Genomic DNA, 22,771 nt, shown 5'->3' with positions numbered 1-22,771 from the left:
ATCTGCCCTCCACATACTTCACATGTTTAGAAATCCTGAAGTCAAACTGCACCTTTCTACCTCCTATTATGACTTTGAAGTTCTTTCCTCTTCCCTCCCTCCACTTTCAAGTGACATTTTATTCACTTTTATGCTGAAATCCAACCGTTTAAGTCATCCAAGATTTTGCCAAGAAAAACAACAGGTTCAAGTGATCAGCCTCTACATTCTTTCTCTACTGGTTGTGTGTGTATGCTTTAAGAAATCATGCATTTTCTTACCAGTTAACAAACATCCATTTTTACACTTATGTTCAACCAAGTATTTCGCTTAGCTTATCAGTCACTTTCACTTGCTGCTTGATACACTACAATAGCATTTCATCATTGAAATACAGCTTTATTTAGGCTTGAACTTCTCATTTTTACTTTTATGGAATGCTCCTATAATTGAAGTAACAGTGAAAACTGAGCATTTGTGCTTTAAGCATAACACTCCATAAGAACTACACTGCACATTAACAATAAAAATGCAGTAGTCAGCAGTAACTGGTAAATACGTGAAGATAAATACCAACATAAGATGCAGCTGCAGCCACTGACTTTTAACAAGGATATGAAGTGTAAGGAAAAAGTCACTCCTGGAAAGAAATTCAAAATGGAAGCTGAATGGCCAAGAGTAATACTTAAAGGTTTCTACACACAAAACTAAGATATTCCAGCTTTTCCTGTAAAAGAAGCAGAAAGTAATTACCAGTTGTCCACATTTGACAGGGCTTTGATTTTAACCAAGAACAAAATTAGGATTACACATTCATTCCAATTCAGTTATCATATAAGCAAGAGAAGATTCTACAAAAGTTTTCAATGAGCAAAAAAAAAAAAAAGCAATTGAAAGATACACTGGAAGCTGGAATGCATCGTATGTGTACTGATGAGTATCATTCATATAATATGTTCTTCAATTGTCTCAAGTGAGATGAAATCCACTGAGACAATGTGTAAACCTGTCCATCGGAAGATTACAAATTTTGGATATAAGCAGATGTTGTACTGGTTGAAAACAGAGAACCACCTGGACCAGCTACTTTGATCATAAGAAAATAGCTATCTTCAAATGTATTGCTGCTGAAAGGCAAACATGACCCTAGGATCAGGAAAGGTCATTCTAAGAGTGCGATGTGTTAGTGACACTGTACAGAACTGACCCTCACTCTGAAGTGATCCAAGTCTTGTCAAAGTTTCCAGCCAGCATACTTGCCAGCCTTTGAAATAAAGAACTCTTGAAGCCAATAGATATTCAGTTTGTGATGCTGGGGTAACTGATGGGGACTGACAATACATCTGCACTTCTTACTAAGTTTTAAAGGGATCAGCCCAAACTTGAACAGAAGCAAATTATGACTACTTGAATGACCTGAAGAATGAAGAGATTTTCTTGTAAAAGGAGAATAGTAAAGACTTAACTAACAAAACAAAATGAAAGCCAGAAAGAGACATTACTGCAACCTCTAAACCTATCCAAGAGTAAGAAAGAAGATGGGAAGGAGAAAAGGTATTTTAATCTTAAAAAAAAAAAAAAACCAACAACAAAAAAAAACCCCTAACAGACTCACAAAAACACCCAAACAAAAAACCCAACAGTGCTGGCTCTGATCTTTCACAGTCTCCCAAGGTGTTCTTAGGAGAAAAGGCAGCAGGAAGCAGAAATGTCCATTCGCTTACTCCTTTCCCAGCTCCAGCACTGGGACTGCATATCCACACCAAGTTCGAAGTTCAGTGCCAAGACAGTTTAACCTGATCCGAAATACTTTGCCTGCAACTGTACACATTTGAGCAAGTAGAGATGTTTCAGAAAGCTAAAACCACAGAAAATTGAACTGAGCTATTAAAATGAAGTTAGTTAGTTTTCTACCACTTCCCCTTTCTGAAGCAGCTCATGATGGAGTGACAAAAGCAGCACTGCTAACATTAATTTGGCAACAGTGACTTAGATCAGCTTTTGCTACTGCAACCTCATTCCTCAGCTTTCCAACCCTTACCAGAACAGCCAATCTGTAACACTACATCGTGTCAACCCCAGGTTGCCTTGGTGTCTGCAGAAAGATTCCTCTCTGAAAACCCTAACAAAATTATCCTACTTTGTTCCCACTGACGATGGATTGGAGGATCAAAAAGGTGATCTGTAAGAACTTGACAATACCCTTTCCACTTCTCTGACTCCCTTGAATCAACCAGCCAGGGAGACTTTTCAGGTATACACCTCTGTTAACCCCAAAACTTCTTAACCGACTATAGTAATGCTTTTCCAATGAAGCTTGATTAGTCCATGAGAAACCAAAGACACATTTCCAGTTTTTTTGGTAAGTAGCACTTCTTTTCCCTGATATATGCGATAAGCTAAGGAATTTCTCTTTTATGGGCTGTTTGAACATAACGTTTTTGTTTTTACATTATCCCTGCTTAAGTAACTGTCAAATTTGTCTTTCCGATGTTGTTACTGATTGTACCTTTAGTATTCTTTAACATGACAAGGCTGCCACATCACTCCTAATAAAAGGCAAGGATGTGACAAACAGCAAGTCCAAAAGCCCAGTCAGAGCTGACTGAAATAATACAACATAATTGGAATAGCTTTTGACAGCAGTTCACTACCTTTCATCTGGACTCTGACTTCAATTCCAGGGATATGAAGGAGTTTTTACATTTGCAAGCCAAAAATGGGACTCTCTTTTTTGCCTTAGGTAAGAAGTAGAGATACGGGATTTCACAGATCTACTGCCAAAGACTAACATCTAGCCTCCTAGTTGCTTACATTTTTAAAATCTACTCACAGAATTAACTATACAATTAGTTTGCATTTGATATTTCCAATAGTATACTACTGCAACAGGTAAGCATTTATACAACTAGTTTTAAATTTGCCTATAGATGCAGCCTTCATGCATTTTTCATCAAAACTTGCATTTCACTAATTCCTTGGGGCTTAGAGGGTGCTGGATATGACAAAATAATGATCCAGTCAAACCTCCAGAACAACGTGCTTACAAAGGCCATTATGCCAAAAGAAAATATTTTTTATACATCTGTAGCGAAAAATTAAAACGGTAGCACCTATAAATGACCCAATGTCTGTGCAAGGGTAAGCTAGCACTACACTGAAGAATTTCTCCCTTCCTTCCCCCTTATTTTTATTCTTTCCTACAAATGAAGCAATTCAAGTGGAATGCTTGATCTTTGATTCGTCTAGATGTCTATCTAGCCGTATCAAAGGGTTTACTGCAAACAGGCATACAGAAGATGACAAAATAGTGACTGGCATTTCTATTTATCTTCCAAATCACAATTGATATCAGTGAATTCCCAAATTATCCAAGTCAGAACTGCTCAAAGAAAATTTTTATTATCAAGCATAGTTTTAAAACATCAATCTACAGAAATGAGTGACGGATTCAAGCCAAGAGCTCTGCAAGATTCATAAAAGAATTCCACATTTATAAAGTAACTTCCAATCATTTTAAGATATTTGAGAAGGGAAAAAGGTTCATACCTCGCAGCAAACAAGACAGTTACAAAGGACTAAACTGATTCCAATCAAGATGCTTTAAGTGATGAGTTACGATTTATGTGATCTTAAATTATTAATTTTAAAATCAAAATGAAACTTGGAAAAAAAGCTGTATCTAAAAAGCAAATTTATTTTTTAACTTCTGTATTCTTTTATGTGTATTTTACCAACTTTCATAGGCAATAATAAAATATTTGGAACTAAAGCCTGAAGCGTATACCTCAGGCAGCTGATTTTGCTTTTAGTATGAGGAAAGATGTGCCCCTGCTTCCATATGGCAGCGTTAACTCATTAATTGCCTTAACACTTAGGCTCTGTTGTCATTTTTATTATGACATTACATAGATCTTCTTAGACTCTTCCATGTTTAAGTATTTTTTAAATAAAATTACTATTCAGAAAAAATCTCCACACATAGCTCCATAAGAAACAAGATGAGAGACCAAAAATCAGTGCTTTCCAAATCAATTTCTTCTTCTTTTTTTCATACACATTTAAAAATAAAAAATTAAAAAAAAAATGAAGAGCGCTTATGTGCTTCTAGGTTGCCCTAAGATACAAACAACTTCTTGGACAATCATACTCCTCTCCTACTAAACAACAGGATGGCTGTAACTAGGACAACACATCGTAACCAGATGAAAACTTAAAACAAAAAATAAAAATCAAAGTTAAATGGTCACATACAAAGAGAAAATAAAAAAAATACAGCATGAGCACTGAAAGGAGTTTCTTTTGTTCCTGATCTTTGAGGTGAAAGGTGTGGCAGCTGACATTTAGCTCAAAGTGCAGCTATGACAAATGCAACTTGACTGAGGTAGACTCCTTACTGAATTTCTTGGTTATCTTTTTGTTGTCATCTATCATCAAAAACCTTTTACAAAAATCATATATTACATAATCTCCTCCATATTATTCGAGGTACCATACTAATGTATAAAAACTGACAGGCCAACTGCTATATGCATTTAGTTTATTCTTTTGGCTGCGCTAAAACTTCAACAGTTGACAGCTTTTTATTTTGGCTTGCCTGTGTTAAGGCATAACCAATGCCTGTGCTGTGTACAGCATAAGCAATTATTTTCTTCTGGCAAATGAATCTTCAGCCATTACTACCCTCCTTAGGCATTAGAGAAGCAATTCTCTAGTGTAGCCATATAGGCTGTTAAGTGGCCACCAGTGATTTAGTCAGTATCTATTATTCTAACATATTTTCATTACTAAAAATTACGTATTTGCCATGGTGGCCTATGTGGCTACAACAGAAATATGTTCAAAACTACTGCAGAAGAGCTCTGGGACTCTTTAAAAAAACAAAACAAAACAACCCCAAAACCAACCAAACAAACAAAAACAACAAGAGAAAAAAACCAGGAAGCACATGAGCCTCAGCTAATAGAGAAGCCAACTTGGTAACATCAACCTTCTAATCATAAATGATTCTTCTCTGATGACTCTCTTCATTTCCTAGCTCCTTCTGCCTTTGATACATACCAGCAACATGAACCAACCAAGGAAATACTCCCTGAGCTTCTCAGCTGTATTCAGAATGATCTGTAAATCCTCATATGTTACCTTCTGCACAGACTTTTACATTGTTCATCTTGGATGTAAACTACTGAACAAGATGCCACATACTACTTAAAATTCCCAGCCCTTTACATTCCATTTCTGCTACATGAAAGAAAAAACTAGGCTGCTGGTAAGAAGACTCCTGTTTTATCACCATATATTAATTCTTACGTAGAAGTGTAATGTCAAATTGGTTATTTGTAGTTTTATTACACAGCTTCCAACTGACTACTCCAATTTCTTTCTTACTATGTCGAAAGAAATAAAGTTATATTTACAATACCTTGAAATTAACAGTGTGCTTCAAATCATCAAGATAATATTCTTCGATTGCATAAGATTTGCCTTCCACCTTTAGTACACAGGCTGGATTCAGACCATTAGGAACTGGAAGTGCAAAGTAATCAACAAATTCTTTACAGTTGATGGAAGCAGACATCAATATTACCTGTTAAAAAATTGCACAGCAAATTTAAAACATTAGTTTTAACATAAAATGACATGCTACGCTTGAATCTCCAGTTACTTTTTTATGCTAAAATGGTCTAATTTGATTACTACAGGTATGTATCCTAGGCATGTTTAAGACAATCGAAGCTACATGCTTGAGATTCCCTAGGTAGCATATGGAGAAAGCTAAGCACCTGTAAGAGAACGGCTCAGGCTAGAGGCTAGATGCCTAGGGCAGACAACATGAAAAACTTTTTCCTATGGTAAAAGTTCAACCTACAAACGTATAGTACTCTTTCTTAAGCTTACGATCTCTACATGGTCCTCAAAAGAAAAAAGCGTACGCTAAGTATTTTCAACTCCTGTTTGACTAAACAGTTAGATTAGATGTCAGTGCCTTTAACTTCATCAAAAGATGGGCTTGCTCCTGTAATAGCAGTAACTGTAATTATAACCCAGCCTTAAAAATCTTACTATAATGATTTTGAAATATGTCAGTTAAGTTTTCTGTCAGTTTCAATTCAGTCATGCACTTAAAACTCTCAAGGATCACACTAAGCGCCTCACCGGTTGCTGACTCTGCCAAGATTCTTAACCTGTATTCACCTACGAGAAATCACATTTGCTACCTGCAGACACCTTTTCTTTCAATTACTATAAAACTCAGAATTTACAGTTTTGTCATTTTCTCCCTGGTTAGACAGCATGACGTGTTCAGAACTGGGGGGAGAAGAATGAAGTAATCTAGTGGCTATGGCTATTTACCCTCTGACCCTCCTATTTGGCATGTAGTCCCACTGCTCAGCACAGCCACCTGGAGAAACAAGACAGCTTCATCTTCAAAAAGGACAAAGAGCCAAAAAGTTATAGTGAAATGCGTAGTGTTCAGCTTCTTTATCTTCAGGTCTCCTGAACCACTCTAAGCAGTACTTGTAAACTGGGACATGGTCTGTCGTCTTTTGCTTTCCTGACACTTTGCATGAATTCAAAAATAGAACGAAATAAAAGACATCAACACCCAAACCAAAATCCAATGGAATACAGAGCATCCCCCTAATGAAGTGTCAGGCAGGCAAGCTAACGAAGTGGGCATTGTACTATTGTACTTAGCTCCAAAGCATATATGAAGGCACAAGGAATACAGGGAGAGGGCAGACTAAATCATGAAGTCATTTAATACGATCCTGAAAGGAGGAGAAATCTAAAAGGACATAATTCTGGAAATATTATATGAAACCTGTCCCACTACAGCATGAACCGCCTCATGGCTTAATAGACAGTGGCTCACCTATGCTAGGAAAGTAGGCTAAACATAACCTTGCCTGAAGGCTACTGAAGCAAAATCCAATCTAAATTATCCTAACTGCAGTTACAGGCGAGGAATATTGAATTATCTCTTCTTCTAGACAATCTTTGTGATTTGCACTCTCTAATTTGCATGGAATCCTTCCAAACTGGAAGGAAAACCGTAGGTTCCTAAGAGTGCCTGAAGGATCACATTACTAAACCAGAAGTCTGATCTACTCCCAAAGCAGAAGTTCAACAAGATGTATCACCAACGTGGCAGAGGAACACAATGGAGTAGAGGGTAATTGAAGCAGACAATTCTTCAAGATCAAGCAGTCCACAAACACTTGTGCAGCGTGGAGATGTCTAAAGCCCCACCATTTGATACCAAAAACATGCACAATAACAACTTCTCACTTCAGATGTCCCTGAATGGTGATTTGCCAGAATCTGGAAATACGACTATCTTTATCCTGTTCTTACTTTCCTATCTAAGCAGCTGTTACTAGACACTACTGGAAATTGCACTGTTTAGTCTGACCCAATAGAGTCATTCTTAGGTTTTCTTGCAACAACACCATCCCAGCAAGACCAGCTTCAGAACAGTCAATCAAACGTCTGCCCTGTGATCTAAAAGCAATAATCTGCACCAGCCATCTGCCAGAAAACTTAGCGTAGTTGGGAGGTGAACCACAACAGGTAGATCTTACCGTCCATCATCTCAGAATCACTTTTGCCACCCTGTTAGTCGATGCTGTTGAACTACCTCCTACTTCAGAGGTCTGCAACGTTCAGATTAGCAGACAAACACCTCATATGTGTTTCTTATCACCCTGAATTGTAAATACATTTTTTCCCCCCCTTAAATAGGAACCCTTGCACCCTTTTATTTCACAAATCCAGGAGAGTGGGGAGGAGAATCTTGCATTTTCTAAATGAATTTGCCACATAATCAAAGTTCCCTTCCTTCAGTTTTTCAGAGTGGCTAAAAAGGGACAAAACAGGAGGCACTGGGCTTAGTGTATAGATTAAAACTGAAATACTTGTTCCTCTCTGCTAAAACCCAGCAATTAAGATCAAGAGTTCCCCTCTCCCCACAATAAAAAAGTCAAGGGGGTAGACACACCCACAAATCTAAGATTGTCTCAGATTTATACAACATGAAACTGTCATCAGAACAACAAACTGCAGAGAAGGATATAAAGGAGATGAAAGTCTTCCAGTAACAATTTTGAGAGATTTAATCAGAATCAGAGAGACCTACACAGAAAAGATGATAGGACCTGTAGGGATTCCTGCCCTTAACACCAACCAGATATTCAGCATCAAGGGCAAATTCTTCACAAACTGAGTATGATCAAATTATTTGACACTCTTGGTAGGCAGATCCAAGTGCTAAGAAAGGCTGAATAGCTTCATGCTACTGTCTGTGAATTTAAAGGCAACTGAGTTTTCTGATCAGTGAGAAAAAGGATAAAAAGTAAAAGAAGTGAAATGCACAGACATGCCCTATGCTAACTGGAAGGGCACTTTCAGTCAGTGAGAGCATGCTTGGAAGGTCTAAACATCAACTTATCCGAGTATGAATCAACGCAGTGAATAATACAGAAGAACAGATTCTCTTCCAATAGCCACAAAAACAGACAATGTAGATTCGAGTTATGTCTGTTTTAAACAGAACAGTCTGCAGTAACAATTAACTGAAGCACTTAAAGGGCACACACAGTCTCACTACATTTTTTCAGTTCCAAATAGTTGCACAGAAATATACCGAGTTAGCCTAAATCTATCACCTGTATTTAATTTCTTACAATTCAAGAGTCCATTGCTTTGGAACCACAAAGACTAAATATGTCATGCTAAATCTCTGAAAACTCTGATTTAGCACAAAGCACAATTTCCTGACCTGCAGAGAAAAATCTCAGCCACATTTTACTACCAGAAATTACAATATAGCATTTCTGGGTTTCGTTATTTTTCCAAATGCATTGTCCCATTTTAAAAAAAAAAAAAAAAAAAAAAAAGCTCAGCATTTCCAAGAGTTAATACTGCCATATTTAACAGAGGATAAGCACTGCCCTCAATACCCAGTATGTAATTTGAGTCAAATATCCATCTTGCATTTTTTAGCCTTAAGCAGACTTTAGAAACTAATGCGTTTTAACATGAAGAAAAAAAAGTCTCTCAGAACACATTATTGCAGCCAGGAAAAGAATGCCCTTTAGCTTGCTTGCGTATGAAGAGTGGCAAACTAAATAATATTTTAGTAAAAAATGATGACACATTTTAAGGTAAGTTATTTAAAACATGCCCTTTGTAGACCAAAAACATATAAAAATTTATTATTGCAAGAAAAAGTAGCAAAATATACTTTGAACATACCTTTACAGTCTGTGACTTTGTACGCAACAGTTTACGGATCACCAAGAGCAAGAAATCCATTTCTTCTGTACGCTCATGCACCTGGAAGACATTATCCACAATTTAATTTTCACTAATTCATGATGTTCTTTTTGACAATCTCTTCCTTCGCTACTCCATGTTTTGTTTTTGTAACTTGGAGCAATACATTTTCAGAGAAGAAAACACATCTTTTAAGATTACATGTGAATCACATTTTAAAATCCCAACACAGCTGTTCAGATGACTACAGCACCCTTTGTGAAAATCATATGCCACTTTTAAGTCTTGAAAATTGTACAATAATGACAAGAAAATCAATTGTAAGCTCTAGCCACTAGTTCTACTAGAGATGACAATAACAGCTGAAGTGCTACTGAAGTTAAGTCAATTGCATTGGTAAGATCACAAATGATCGGGGCAGGGACTATGTTGGCTTGTCTAACAGGTAAGCAAATTGAATAGACTCTCCTTTTCCCAATGGCTTCTAGCTATGATCTAAATACACAACTGCTCTCTAAAACGTTATTTTCCACTCAATTCTTTATATATGCTAGCACCTGACTTTTCTGGCTGCTCCTTGCAGTTCAATAAATACTTATTTTCAACATTATCAAGGAAAGGATACCCCTTTCTTGAATTATTGCAGTTCAAATATATTAAGTTCAGCAGCTTCTTCCAGAGCTTAACCTTCAAAGGTCAACATTCGTTCCCTGTAAGGCTATTAGCATATTCTAAAACAATGTAAAGATGTATTTATATTCAGTTTTGCCCCACTATGAAAAAGATTTAGCTAACGCAGTTTTCGGGCTGACAGCAAGGTCTTGCTGTGAGAAGTCATGATTTTCAGACCTACGTTCGCTCAGGTATGTTCCTAAACACCTGCAGTACCCTAACAGGGCTGAGACCTGCAATTAAGAATGAAGGGGAGAGCATCTGGTTGCTACATCACAGAATCATAGAACAGTTTGGGTTGGAAGGGACCTCCGAAGGTCACCTAGTCCAACCCCCTGCAATGAGCAGGGAGACATGTTCAAAAAATGATTACTATTGGGTCAAGATCACAATTTGTGAGGTAAATGTGAGCAAAAAAGTGGCATATGGGGAACAGGAGGGACTGGAATTTGGGCTGGAGAAGCAAAACACGCATACAGTCTCAAAAGCTATGAGCTGATGAAAGAAGTGGTACATGCTGATACCATCAGTTCAAATTAAGACACCCAAGCAAAAGAGGTTTTTCAAACCTTTACATAAATCTACCTGCTGCATAAGCGGCCACAAAACTTTACTCATTCATTTTCATACCTAATAAAGGAACAATCAAATACTTCTCTATGTAAGCAGCTTCTACTGTTAAATTTCTGCATCTTACATCTAAATCTGCATTTCCTTATCATAGGCTTAAAAATGTTAAGGTTTGCAAGACCCTGCTGATATATTAGAGTGGTCTCAAATCTTTCCCATGAAGACAACTCACACAATTCTTTACGATTTGGGGGGTTTTTTGGTTCTTTATATCTGTTTGAATGAAGTCCTAAAGCTTTTTCATGCAAAAGTGTTAACTACATGCTTAATCTTTTCCAGTTTTTCTATGTACCATATCAAGTGCAGTCACAACAGCCTTCATTATTGCTGTAATGGTCTAATGGTATACCAAGTACTGTCTCCCTGCCCCTCAAATATGCAAGAATCAAAGTCACTCTCAGCTACAATACAGTAATGGAATAAAAATCAAAAAAACAGCATAAAAAAAAAAGAGTTCTCTTCTGTGCCACTACATCCCAAGATTTAGTCCTACACCTTACACGTGATTTACATTCATGGTTTGTGAAAGCACAATTTCACATCTGACTACATTTAACAGTCAAATACTGTTTAGCTCAGAAAATATGCATAAACCCGCATAAAAATATACAAATTACAAAAAAATACAAGAAGTATATTTTCTTTAGCTTTTTAGTGAAGTGAGAGCAACAACGATGAATCCACACGAGTGGAATATAAATCTGGCCAGAAGACAGAATATTTTCAGAGGGCTGTTTTATTTTTCAGGACATCCCTGAAGAGTAAAGACTCTTTCTAAGGAAAGTAACGGCAAAGAGAGTAAAAACTAGCCGCTGCCTCCTCATAGGCCTAGCCAGAAAGGTTCTTGAAATCCAGGCAGTGGATTTCAGAAAACATTTCAAGATGTTCTTACCAAAAGCTAAGCACTCCCACACACCACCTCCACACCCTCAGTTTTAAACTTCATTGCTCAAAGAAACACTGAGACAAGAATTGTTAGCTGGGAAAACTTACGCAAAGCATCTTTACAAATAGATGGCTTCATTTTTCTTTCTCTAGCGTTGTAAGAAAGACAAAAAAAGAAGGTTTTCTTAACATGAATTTTAAATTTATTTCCACCAACTTACTTCATCAATGAAAATGTGTGTGAATTCATCTAGGCTTTTGGCACCAACTATTTTCTGAAGAAGAACTCCAGTTGTCATGTACAGCAACCTTGTATCCTTTGTGGAAATGTTCTCTAAGCTTACCTGACACAATGAGAAAAACATAGATGGGAACAGATAGTTAACGTATTTACAAGAATTATGCATCTGAAAGAATTCCAAAACGAAATATAGTGTAAACCCATGAGAATTATTCATTCAAACTTGTAAAAGCCTCTGTACAAATGTGTTTTTAAACCCCAGAATCAGTTAACTCAGGAAGCAAACATTTCCTTTGGGAAAAATTAAAAAACCCCACAAGTTTATAAAATAAAGGATCAAAATTTTTTGCTGGGGGCTATAGCCTGAGAAGAATTCTTCAAAGGTTTTTAAAGGTACATACACAGATCTTTCCACTAAGAAAGAAAAATATTTTGCCAAAACATAATTTTCTTACTGGACAGGAGAAAAGGAAAGAGGTATAAGAACTCATCAAGACCAGACAATCTATTATTGAGAGGAAACTTCTACAACCCTATGTTAAACAATGGATTTATGATTTCTAAAATACTTCTGTAATTTTAGCTATCTCAGGTGCTGCCTACCCAGGCAGGTAGACAGAGCTGTGACCATCTTTTAACTTTCCACTTTCAAAACAGCCTAGAGCAGACAAGTCTACACTCAACTGTTCTTCTACTTCCATTTCCACTCAGTTCACACAAAATACTTGTAAAAACAGCACAGCACATCCACATACACTGTGCTGAAGACAGTCTGGAAGCACACCACTGTTTAATATCGTTAAAACTCTACCATAATGTAATGAATCACCTTAGCAATTTTATGACTATTTAATTCAAGGTATCAAGTCATAGAAAACACTTTGTTTAGAAACTACTTCTGAAAAAGCCAACATACATAATCCACAGTAATTCTACAAAGCAATAACTGGTATTAATATTGGCTTAGTTAAGATTTGAGATGTCAGATCATAATTCCCACATAGTTATCTAGAATGTTCACCTCTCAGAACTGAAACTTTTTTAGTAAGTGATTAAGCATAAAGAGTATTTTTACTTCACCTTCCAACCTATTTGTAGAAAAACTGAACTTCAGTGTGGTGTTAAAAAAAAAAAAACAACCAAAAACGGATGCAAAAATAATTTTTCCTACTACAGCATCTGTTGTAGGTATATCAAAAGGAATTGCTAAAATCTGATACTTGGACAAAGAACAGTATTCAGCAGGGATGACAGTAAAGATCCTTTTGATGTAAAGATGAAGCTGATGTATCTGCGCAACCCTGTAATATGGTATTGCTATTACTAGTAACAGACTATAAGGTTTGCAAGGCTTCAGGACTATGGCACATCAGACCTGCTCTCTCTGAACTTTTCTTGGTCTGCCTCTACCTTTGCTTTACTTGGTCTAGCTGTGATAACAATTTAGTGTAGTACAAAGATATACTGGTACAGTATCAGACACCTTGGGAAGTGGAGACACATGATGCAGAACAGAAGCAGACATGGGATAACAGATGAGGCAGAAGCTTGGCATTGTAGAACCCATGCTATAAACAGCTAGGTAACAGTCACTTAAAAATAGCCAGTTCCCCTGACTATGTCCTGAACTGAGAGTCAGTTCCCCTCAGACTCAGAACTGGACAAAATTAGTTTTATGGGTAACAAAGAGAAAGCATCTAATATACATAAATGGCACCATTATCTAGTACATTCAGGTGTAACCTGGAGCTGCAGACCAATGAAGAAAGATGTAAATGCATGTTAGCAAACATATATAAACATGACCCTAAGTGGAAGAAAGGAAGAAACAACAAGAAAAAGAATGGAGAGGAAACCAACATGTATTCCTCCCAGCAAAGGATTCCAGAAGCAGACAACTCTCCATAAGCACCCTCTCACCACCAACACCAGTGTGAACCCACTGACCTTAGGACCCAGAGAAGCTAGTCCAGAGACAGCTATTGTCAAACTACCAGGGAAACAATGATCACAGCTGTTTATTGTGGTTACTGACAAAGAGCTGATTAAAGTACCAGTATCTGTGTCAAAAGATGAAAGTGGCATCAAGTTTATAAATGGAGGGACAGAACTGAGTTTGAAGCCGAGTTTGACAAAACAAAAGAAGGAGGTAGATTTATGAGGAAAAACTGGGTCCGGTTCTTCGCATGTTAAGAAGAAATGACAGGACAGAAACAAAACACTCTGGCCATAAATGCATGAAAGTTTTGACACAACTGACTGGTAAATGTAGTAAAGTCAAACAAATCAAGTACGGTAATTAAGAGTTTAAAGGAAAAGTGACAAAATACGGTTCTCCTACAACAATTTCAATGATAATATAGATGTGTCCAATTATCAGAATGCAGACAATTAAATATTTCTGTTAGAGTCTCACTAGCATTTATAGTTGTTCAACTTTAAAAGCTTAAACACTTCATTATGAATGTTTAACAGGAAACAGCTGGAAACCTGCAATTCCAATTTAAAAGCAGATTGTCTAACACTTCTTCAGTATCCCAGAAATGCTTAAAAATAATCAAGAAAGAAGATACAGTACTTTTTAATGTATTTTTAAATATTTTTTGAAATTTTCTTATACCTGGTATCCTACAAATCCACCTAGAGTCCACGATCGTTGCTGGCTAATCCACTTGGCAATGCTGATGGCACCAATTTTCCGAGGCTGGGTAACAGCAATGTTGCAGTAGATAGATCGCTGAAGGCAATAATCCAAAATATATTGTGGAATCTGTGTACTCTTACCACTGCCAGTTGCTCCTTGTATAATCACAACTGAATTGCTTTCTATCAGAGACACTATCTGAAACAATTTTTCAAGAAAACTCATAAGGCTACAAAACAACTCAAAACAGATTTCAAAAAATATTTGAAATATCAATAGCTTCCAGATATAAAATCTCTGTAAAACTCTGTGCTATATTTTCTGTCATCTCTTCGGCATCTGTAGATAACTGGACTCCTAAAACACATTAGAAGATCACAGAAAAGAACATGGGCACACACTTCCTTACATACTTTCTGTTTATAGGTATTTACGTAACATATAATAGTAATGTTTCTTCCTTTAAGAATTTTTATACAATGGCTTTGTACAACGAACAAAGGTTTTGTACAATGCTTAAAACAGGAACAGAAGTTTCCTTCTGAAAAAACCAAACAAAATATGATTTTCAGCTTTATTCCATAATGAGAGAAAGTACAATGAAATTACCTCTTCTCTGTGTTTGGCCATAGGCATATCCACACATTTATGGTTAGCTATTGGTATAGAAGTCAAATCACTTGATTCACACTGAGATAATAAAGTATCTAGGCATAAAAATAACCAAAGGTAAGTTATTTCAATACAGAAATGGGAAGACCAGCAGGAGAATATGATCACAGTATTTGGAAATCTACAAAATTTGAATCATATACCTATAAATATTCATAGAATTAACTTTTTAATATTGATAGATTGAAGAGATATTCTGTATTTATGCACCTGCTGTTCCACTGGGAGCAGCTCTGAAAGACATTGCTTCTGCTTAAAAGTCACTGTCAGTGTCAAGGATGTATATAGTTCTATAATTCTATATGCTTTTCTCTTAATAAAAAAAACAGTATTTTTGCACGTTTTGCATTACAACTGCAAAATCTACCCCTGTTCCCAAGAACATTAGTTCCTTGGAATATTCCTCATTCATGTAACCATGTGTTGTTTCCCTTAAAGCCTATTGGATCCATAGTACAAAATAATCCGTATTTTGATACGAAGACCATTGTATTTCCAGCAATTGACATTTAAAACAAGTCTCGTAAGTATCATGATGATCTTTCAATGGATACTACATTCTGCAGTCTCTGGGCAGGAGTTAGTCATTGTTAGCACTGGGAAATAGACGACAAAAATCTTACAGTGCTATCATGCATTTCTGCTCAGCAGCCTGCTGTCAGTTTGACCATGAAAAATGTAAGAGGAACTGAACAGGTGTGGAGGCAGGTGTAGAAGGGGAAAACCAGGTAAGACTTCGGTAAGCAACAATTCTGCAAATTACAACTAAAAAATTTGGCTAAAAAATCCCACTATACTGAAATCAAAAGTGGAAATGCTTTCTATTTCAAACGGGTTTCACTATGATGAAATTTACTTATTTGCATACAAATAATAAAAACTTTAAGAAATAAATACAGTAGTGGGAAAGAAATCTAGTATTCTTTTTACAAAGTAAATATTTACTGTAAAATAAAGGCTATAAACTAAATAACTGACTACACAGTTATAGCTTCCTTTCTTTGGAAGGGTTACTAAAAATCTCACTCAGCAGTGAAGCAGAAGCAGGTGGAACAATTTCTTTTGTCTCTATACCATACCTGAATGTGCTCCAACCCCCCAGATTGTCTTCAAGTATCAAGGAATACAAAATTAGTTATTCCCACATGAAAACAAAACCACAAAAGCTGAAGAGTTCAGTAAGACTGTTTCATAAAGCACAAAAAAAAAATTAAAAAAATCAGAGTTCTGTGTTCACACTCTCCAAAAAGAAAGGTTCTTTACCTAGATTCTACGTAATGCAACAGTTATAGGTAATCATCGCACAGTGATTTACTTTGCACTACTAAACAGATACGAAACAGAATTTAATACCAGCATCCCTGGAAAATATTAACTGTCCTCTTTAAAATACTTTTGGTCAAGTTTCTAAATATATTCCCCAGGAAAATTCACATATAGCGTTCTGTCACAGCCACACTGTACAAAGGCTGACTGCCTTCCCTCTGGCACAAACATGTCACTACTGAGACATCAGTACCTTTGCGTGATTTGACCAATGCTGGAAGAAATCTCAAGCTGCTAGGGAAAAGATCCTGGTGTCAGCATATTCCTGCTAAAGCACTATAGCCTTCCTACCTCTATCAGGTTTTCCATGTAACAGTTGCAATTTTGAAAAACATGTTAAGAGGTATACAACAGAAGACAGAAGCTTACAAAAAATGTAAATGGTAGGATTTACATTATAAGCTTCTCTAGCTCAGTAAAAACCCAGTGTATTTATTAAGAAATCATTAACCTAAAATTCAATTAAGAATTTTATTTAAAAAATATGAAGAAAGAAACTGGAAACAAATAAACAACCATCAGTATTCGTGTACCTGCTGAAGAATCAGATCAGTTTAATGAATTTTGTATATCTCTCTTTTCTCGTTGATGAAACCTATCTTTTCTTTATATTGCTTTTCATATGACAGTTCTGCAACAGCAGTATCTTACCTTCTCCTAAGCACAGAAGTTTGGAAAAAAATTCTACCAAAAGTAAATGGTTATCCAGTGTGAACCACCATCAATACGCGGAGTTTGAGAACTGGCAGCCATATTATCATTTAGTAGATGCTGCAAGTACTAAAAACTGTATGGTTTGTTTTTTTCTCTTCAGGACACGTACTCTATGCTTAAACTGAAAGAAACATTAGTGAGTTTGCCTAAGGAACTAATACCATGACAACTGTTAAGACTTTTATCTAGGGCAGACAGTACAGTCTTGGGCCGCAGAATAAACTTGCAACTTCAGAAGAACACTGACATGACCCAAGCAGCCATCAAAAAGCCCATTCTAACAAACTGAGGATACAACCTTCTTCCAAAATTTAGCATGATTATCAGTGAAAAACCAAAACTGGGATTAGGAAATTGGGTAACCACCTTAGAAGACAGTAAGTTTTTGCCTCTTCTTTTTTAATGAAAGGTGGGGTTTTTTGAACAATGAAGACTCACTGCAGAATAGAAATACTTGAATATACACCCCTATGAAAGTTCCCAGGTTATTCTACTCATTTAAATAACCATTCAACCATTAAGAATGGGACAACAAACTCAGCCGACGCACACCTTTGTAAGACCTGATGCTCAAACATGCACCTTGGATTCTGACATATAGAGACTGCAGGTCACTTGCCACCAGAAAACAGTAAACTGAGGAAGTGTGCAGCTGGCTCACCACGTTGTTTTATAACAAGCAAAATATTTCTGTGTGTAAGAACCATTAGTGCAAATACAGAATAAATAATGATATTAATTTCTCTGTTCAGAGTCAGTGCAAAAAGAAATTGGAAACTCAGTTATGGGAAAGATGAATTTGCCTGTTCACTTCCTCTTCAATTATTATTAAAGTTCTAAATATGTTGACTGCCATGACTAAAACAGTCTACTGCCCATGGAAAGAGGAATTTTCCAACATCTCCATTATTACATATAGCAGATGCATTCCTTCTGGTACGTGTTTCCTGAATTGAAGAGATCCTGTTTTATCCTACAGCTGGATCTTGGTATCTGCCACCAAGCAAATTAAAATAAGATGCATTAAAAAAAAAAAAAAAAACACCAAACAAACTTGAAAGCACTGGTTATGTGAGTCAAATGAGATGCTTACTACGTCACTGATCATTCTACTGCTGAGCTACAAATACATGAAATGATTACAGTCAGCAAGCAATCTCGCGGGAAAGGAAAGCCACAGGAAATAACCAGGCTCCTACCTGAGCCACAAAGCATAATGACTTCACAGTAAGTCATAACACAAAGTACACGAAGTTGCTGCTGACTGAGCTCTGAAGAGCTTAATCCAGAGCCTGGGCAAAGTGATTATCCTTCCTGACTGGGGAAAACAGGCTAACAGTTTTCTGTGTCTTGGAAGTGCTGACTGCTGAAGGATGCCCCCAGGTAACATTAAAATTCCTAAGAAAATACCGCAAGTAATTAGGCTTTCCTCATGAGGCTTCCGTTCTCCATTGCAATCCTCTTCAACTTGCACATATTTTGAATACAAAAGGTTTTGGGGTAAAGATGAGTGCTATGATTAATTTTCCTACCATGTATCTGCTCTGAATCCCAAACATTTAAGGAACTCCATAACTTAATTTTTTTTGTATTTCAGAAACCTAATTGAAAACCAAGGTTTAAATTGCTTGTTCTCTGTAAGTAATTACTTCACCTGGGACCCAGAAGATCCTCAGAAGAGGTCCATTTAATGGTGTGAAAATAATGAAGATAGAAAAGAAAAAAAAACCCTGCCATCCACAAAGCTGCATGAAAATAACAATATAGGCATCCTTTAGGAAAAAAAAAAAGGGAGGGGAGAGAATTATTAAGAATTTTAGAAGCTTTCTTAAAACTCTTAGTGCATACAGTTTAGAATACCTAGATTTCAGGAAAAAAAATACATCTATTTTCCACAAGATGTTTAAAGTAGACAAGTGCCCCACACACACAGCTCTGGAAGGTTTCCCTCTGCACATCCTGGGACCTCACTGAATCAAAGGTGTGCGTAAGTTTGACTCTGAAACAGCCAGTACCAATTGTGAAATTAGCCCAACGGGCCAGGGAAGAACTGCTACTGCTCTACTTGCTTTGGCTAATAGTTGTGGTGAAGTACTCTCCTTCTTTTATTTAATCACTTCAACATCCTTTTCACAGCAGTATCATTTCAACCATGTTCTGTAGAAGCCAAAACTCTTACGTGCAGTTCCCTGACGATCTGTTTTTCTGACAGAGAAGCAGATTAGCCATTTCTAGTTGTCCTCATGGTATAAAAGCATATGCTCTTTCAAAGACATTGGAAAGCACAAAATTTAAACTCAACAGAACTTCATAAAACACCAAAGCACAAGCAAACACCACAAGAGTTTCAGTAACTCTGTAAGATTTAATATAGGCTGTCAATTTATACAGAAGATATCATCTTTTCTAATTAAGAAAGAAAGAAGCAACAGAAGGGGTACCAACTCTGAAACCTTCAGGGCAAATCAGCTTCTCATTTACATGTTGCACAGCTTATTTCTTGACTACATTTGTACTCCACACAGCTAGAGTGGTAGGGCCTGGTCTAGATAAATGGTCCTGATAATTTTGGTCTTGATAGTTTATGAAAATTTTTCATGTTCTTAAAAAGAACATGGACTTCCAGATTGATATAGCTGACAGTTACAAATGGGTCTTGGAGCTCTCAAAATCTGCATGATGAACATATTTCCATTTGAGAACAGCAGTCTCATTAATAACATACACACTTATAATCCATAAAATTAATGTTACAAGTCTCATGCTCACTAACTGTGCTTCTTCATTATATTATCCTGACATAATATTCATGAATCTTTCATGTCAAAGTTGATAGCCATAAGAACCAGGATTTTCTGAAGTTTTTGTGTTATCCTATATCTAGGTGGCATTTGGCAGCTCAGCCTCAGAATGCCGCAGGAATCTTCCAGTCCCATCACTATCCAAGCTGCTAAGAGTCCCCCACCAGATCACATACAGCTGGGAGCAGAGTGCTGACCAAAGGAGGCAGGCATCAACACCGCACAGAACAGCTCCTGAAGCAACTGAGACTCCAGATCATGACACAGACAAAGAGTAGGAAGAGGAGGGAAAAAAAGGGACTGAAGAAAACATTTAATAGATTAATAATAAAAGAGTATACATATGCTAATATTTTAGTAATTTTTTAAGGTTGTTTGCTAAGTAGATGCTTTTTAAGTTAGTTACAACTGGAAGGCAAGAATAAATGTCATTAAAATGACAAACATTTTAGGGTAAACCAAGAGGAAACCAGTATTTATAAAATAAAGTACCAGGATGACTATGCAGAAATATTTCCTAACAAGCCTAAATTATAACCTTGTTTCTTTTACAGAAGGAACACTGCTAGCAATAGTTTCATTCAAAATTAAGCAGGCCACCAGTGCTGCTAAATTAAGTTGCTATCCTACCTTCGGCAGAATTCTGATTTAATAGCTGAAGGACAATAAATTTTACAGTATTTCCTTGAATTAGTCAGTACCCCTATACTTTTAAAGAGACACCTAAGGAACTTACGCTTAGTCAACTCATTGGTGTCCTTCCTTCACTATAACACACACGAAAAACTAAGGAATGCTATGTTCCTAAACTACAACATTTGAAGCATTATTCACCCATTTTCCCCTTTCAGTACCTCCTCCTCTCCCATAAATTTTGCATAATGTCAAGTGAACAAGAGACAGTATTTTGTGGTTAGGACAGATGGTCAGATGTGCTGCACATGCTGAACAGGCCAACTGCACTTACTGCCTCTCAGCTGATGACCAAACAAATGGCTTCAGCACCTACCTGAGTTCCAAAGGTCATTTAATTTGCAGCAGAACTGAAGGACAGTAATACCTAGAAAATGTTTCTGTTTGTCAAATTTTGGTGTATCAGCAAAGGGATACAAAAAGCATTACAGAGAACGACACACAGAAGAGACAAAACACATAAATGTACTTTTCTTGGGAAATCAGCTACATTAACAAATTTGGAAATTAAGAGGCACAGTAAGAGTTTGAAGCTGAGCTGTCCTGACAAGTGAGTCAGCCTCATACTGCTTTTACCAGAGCTCCTAGGAAAGAAGTGCAATCAAATTTCTCTCTAAAGGCAGTTCAATGCAACAATCAAGTATATACAGAAATAACATGGATAGAAAATGGGAAAACATAATGAAGATATGAATCCCATTAGTGGTATCTTTTCCTTGCAGACACATTTCAATCGTATATCTACAATAAACTAGATTTATGCACATAGCAGCATTATGCATTGTGGCTTCCAGAAAATAAGGTGTTTACTTTTTAATACAAATGCGCATACAGCATTAAACAAACAAGAAATACACAAGAAGATTTCATAGTTTTGTTTAGGTGAAGAGATGGGAGGAGAGACCACAGGGAGTAAAAGGACAGGCATATCTGAGTTTATAATAGGAACCAAATATATGTATTTATTTTTTACCTGGTTTATAGACAAGCTGATCATTTCCATCTACATCTAGCTCTTGTGCCTCTGCTTGCCTGTATTTTTCAGCATATTCAGTTCCATCACCCTCTGTGAATGGCAGCCTGAAGAAAAAAGAAATGACAAATCAATAAATGCTTCCTGATCTAACAGTCATGGATATCTCTCGGAATAACAACATTATACAATAAGTTTAGAGTCTCCATGTCATGCAGGAATTACTTCAATAAACAAACTTCATAAATTTTTTTCTCTGCAGTTAGATACTGGCCTGAGGAAAGTGTCACATTAAATCTTTTTATTCAAAACGATTGAGCACCCAAAACATCATCCTTTAAGTTTTTAATACCTAGGAATTTCTCTCCTAATGAAAGTCTACGATTTCTTCTGAACAAAGGGGAAATAGCTCCGTTTCACCAATTCTTGACACAGTGCAATTAAGAAAATACATGCAATTCTTGCATGATTCTCTGGAGACAGGGGAAGTAGACATGAGTAAACACAATCATCTCACTGCTTTAAGGAAAGAACTTTTGTCTTAGAGCCAAGAAATGATGGCTGCCAGGGGAAAAAAAAAATTAACACAATCACCCGATAAGTGAATTCTATGGAAATTTATTACACACAAGACAAAGTCTATCCATGACATAAATAGAATGAAATGGGATAAAAAAAAAAATTATCTTCTACATAAACAGGATGAAGAAAACCACATGGATTTCACCAGAGAATAAAGTGGCATATATACAATGATTGTATAATTATTAAATCATAAATGAACGTGAATATAGGAGTGTTTTGGACACATCAAAAGCTCCCTCTTTTTGTCTTTTCATTTCTTAAACAAAATAGAAACTAGAAGTCAAAACTATGGTTTTGCACTTTGATTTAAGCTCTGGGCCCAGTGCAAGCTTTTGCTATGCAGTGCATAGCCAATCTGTTTCTCAGCAGCTATCTCTCTGACACATCTTATAAAAGGATACTGCTGCTGAAGTATCTATTTCTTGACTGAAATAATAAGGAACATTGACTCCAAAAACAATTAAGCTGAAAACAACAAGAAATTTTTAACACAGCACTGTGTCACACAACTCTCATCATAGATTAATTCACAGTACCTCAATGCCACAGAGCACCCACCTTCTCTGACAAGCCAAACCCTGCTCCAGCTTGGCTCTGCTACAGACTACTCATTCAGTTAAGTCTTACTTCCTCCTACAGGAAATACCTATTTATCACCTACTGCTGTCAACAAAGAA

General features: G+C 36.6%; 1 protein-coding gene across 1 annotated transcript in view; it reads right to left on the bottom strand.

The window, feature by feature from the left end:
- Positions 1–21,889, bottom strand: part of TDRD9 (tudor domain containing 9) — a 62,716-nt gene extending 40,827 nt beyond the window's left edge. The window contains exons 1-5 of the mRNA XM_054199540.1: positions 21,862–21,889; positions 21,510–21,616; positions 11,667–11,789; positions 9,238–9,318; positions 5,402–5,566 (exon numbers count right to left, since the gene is read on the bottom strand). Of these exons, the coding sequence (XP_054055515.1) occupies positions 5,402–5,566; positions 9,238–9,318; positions 11,667–11,789; positions 21,510–21,539 (399 nt within the window). The 5' untranslated portion in view covers positions 21,540–21,616; positions 21,862–21,889. The remainder of the gene's footprint in view (positions 1–5,401; positions 5,567–9,237; positions 9,319–11,666; positions 11,790–21,509; positions 21,617–21,861) is intronic.
- Positions 21,890–22,771: the final 882 nt, after the last annotated feature.

Source organism: Rissa tridactyla, chromosome 4 (genome assembly GCF_028500815.1).
Source record: "Rissa tridactyla isolate bRisTri1 chromosome 4, bRisTri1.patW.cur.20221130, whole genome shotgun sequence".
Taxonomy (NCBI): domain Eukaryota; kingdom Metazoa; phylum Chordata; class Aves; order Charadriiformes; family Laridae; genus Rissa; species Rissa tridactyla.
Note: the sequence above shows the minus strand (reverse complement) of the source record. Positions and strands in the feature narration are given on the sequence as shown.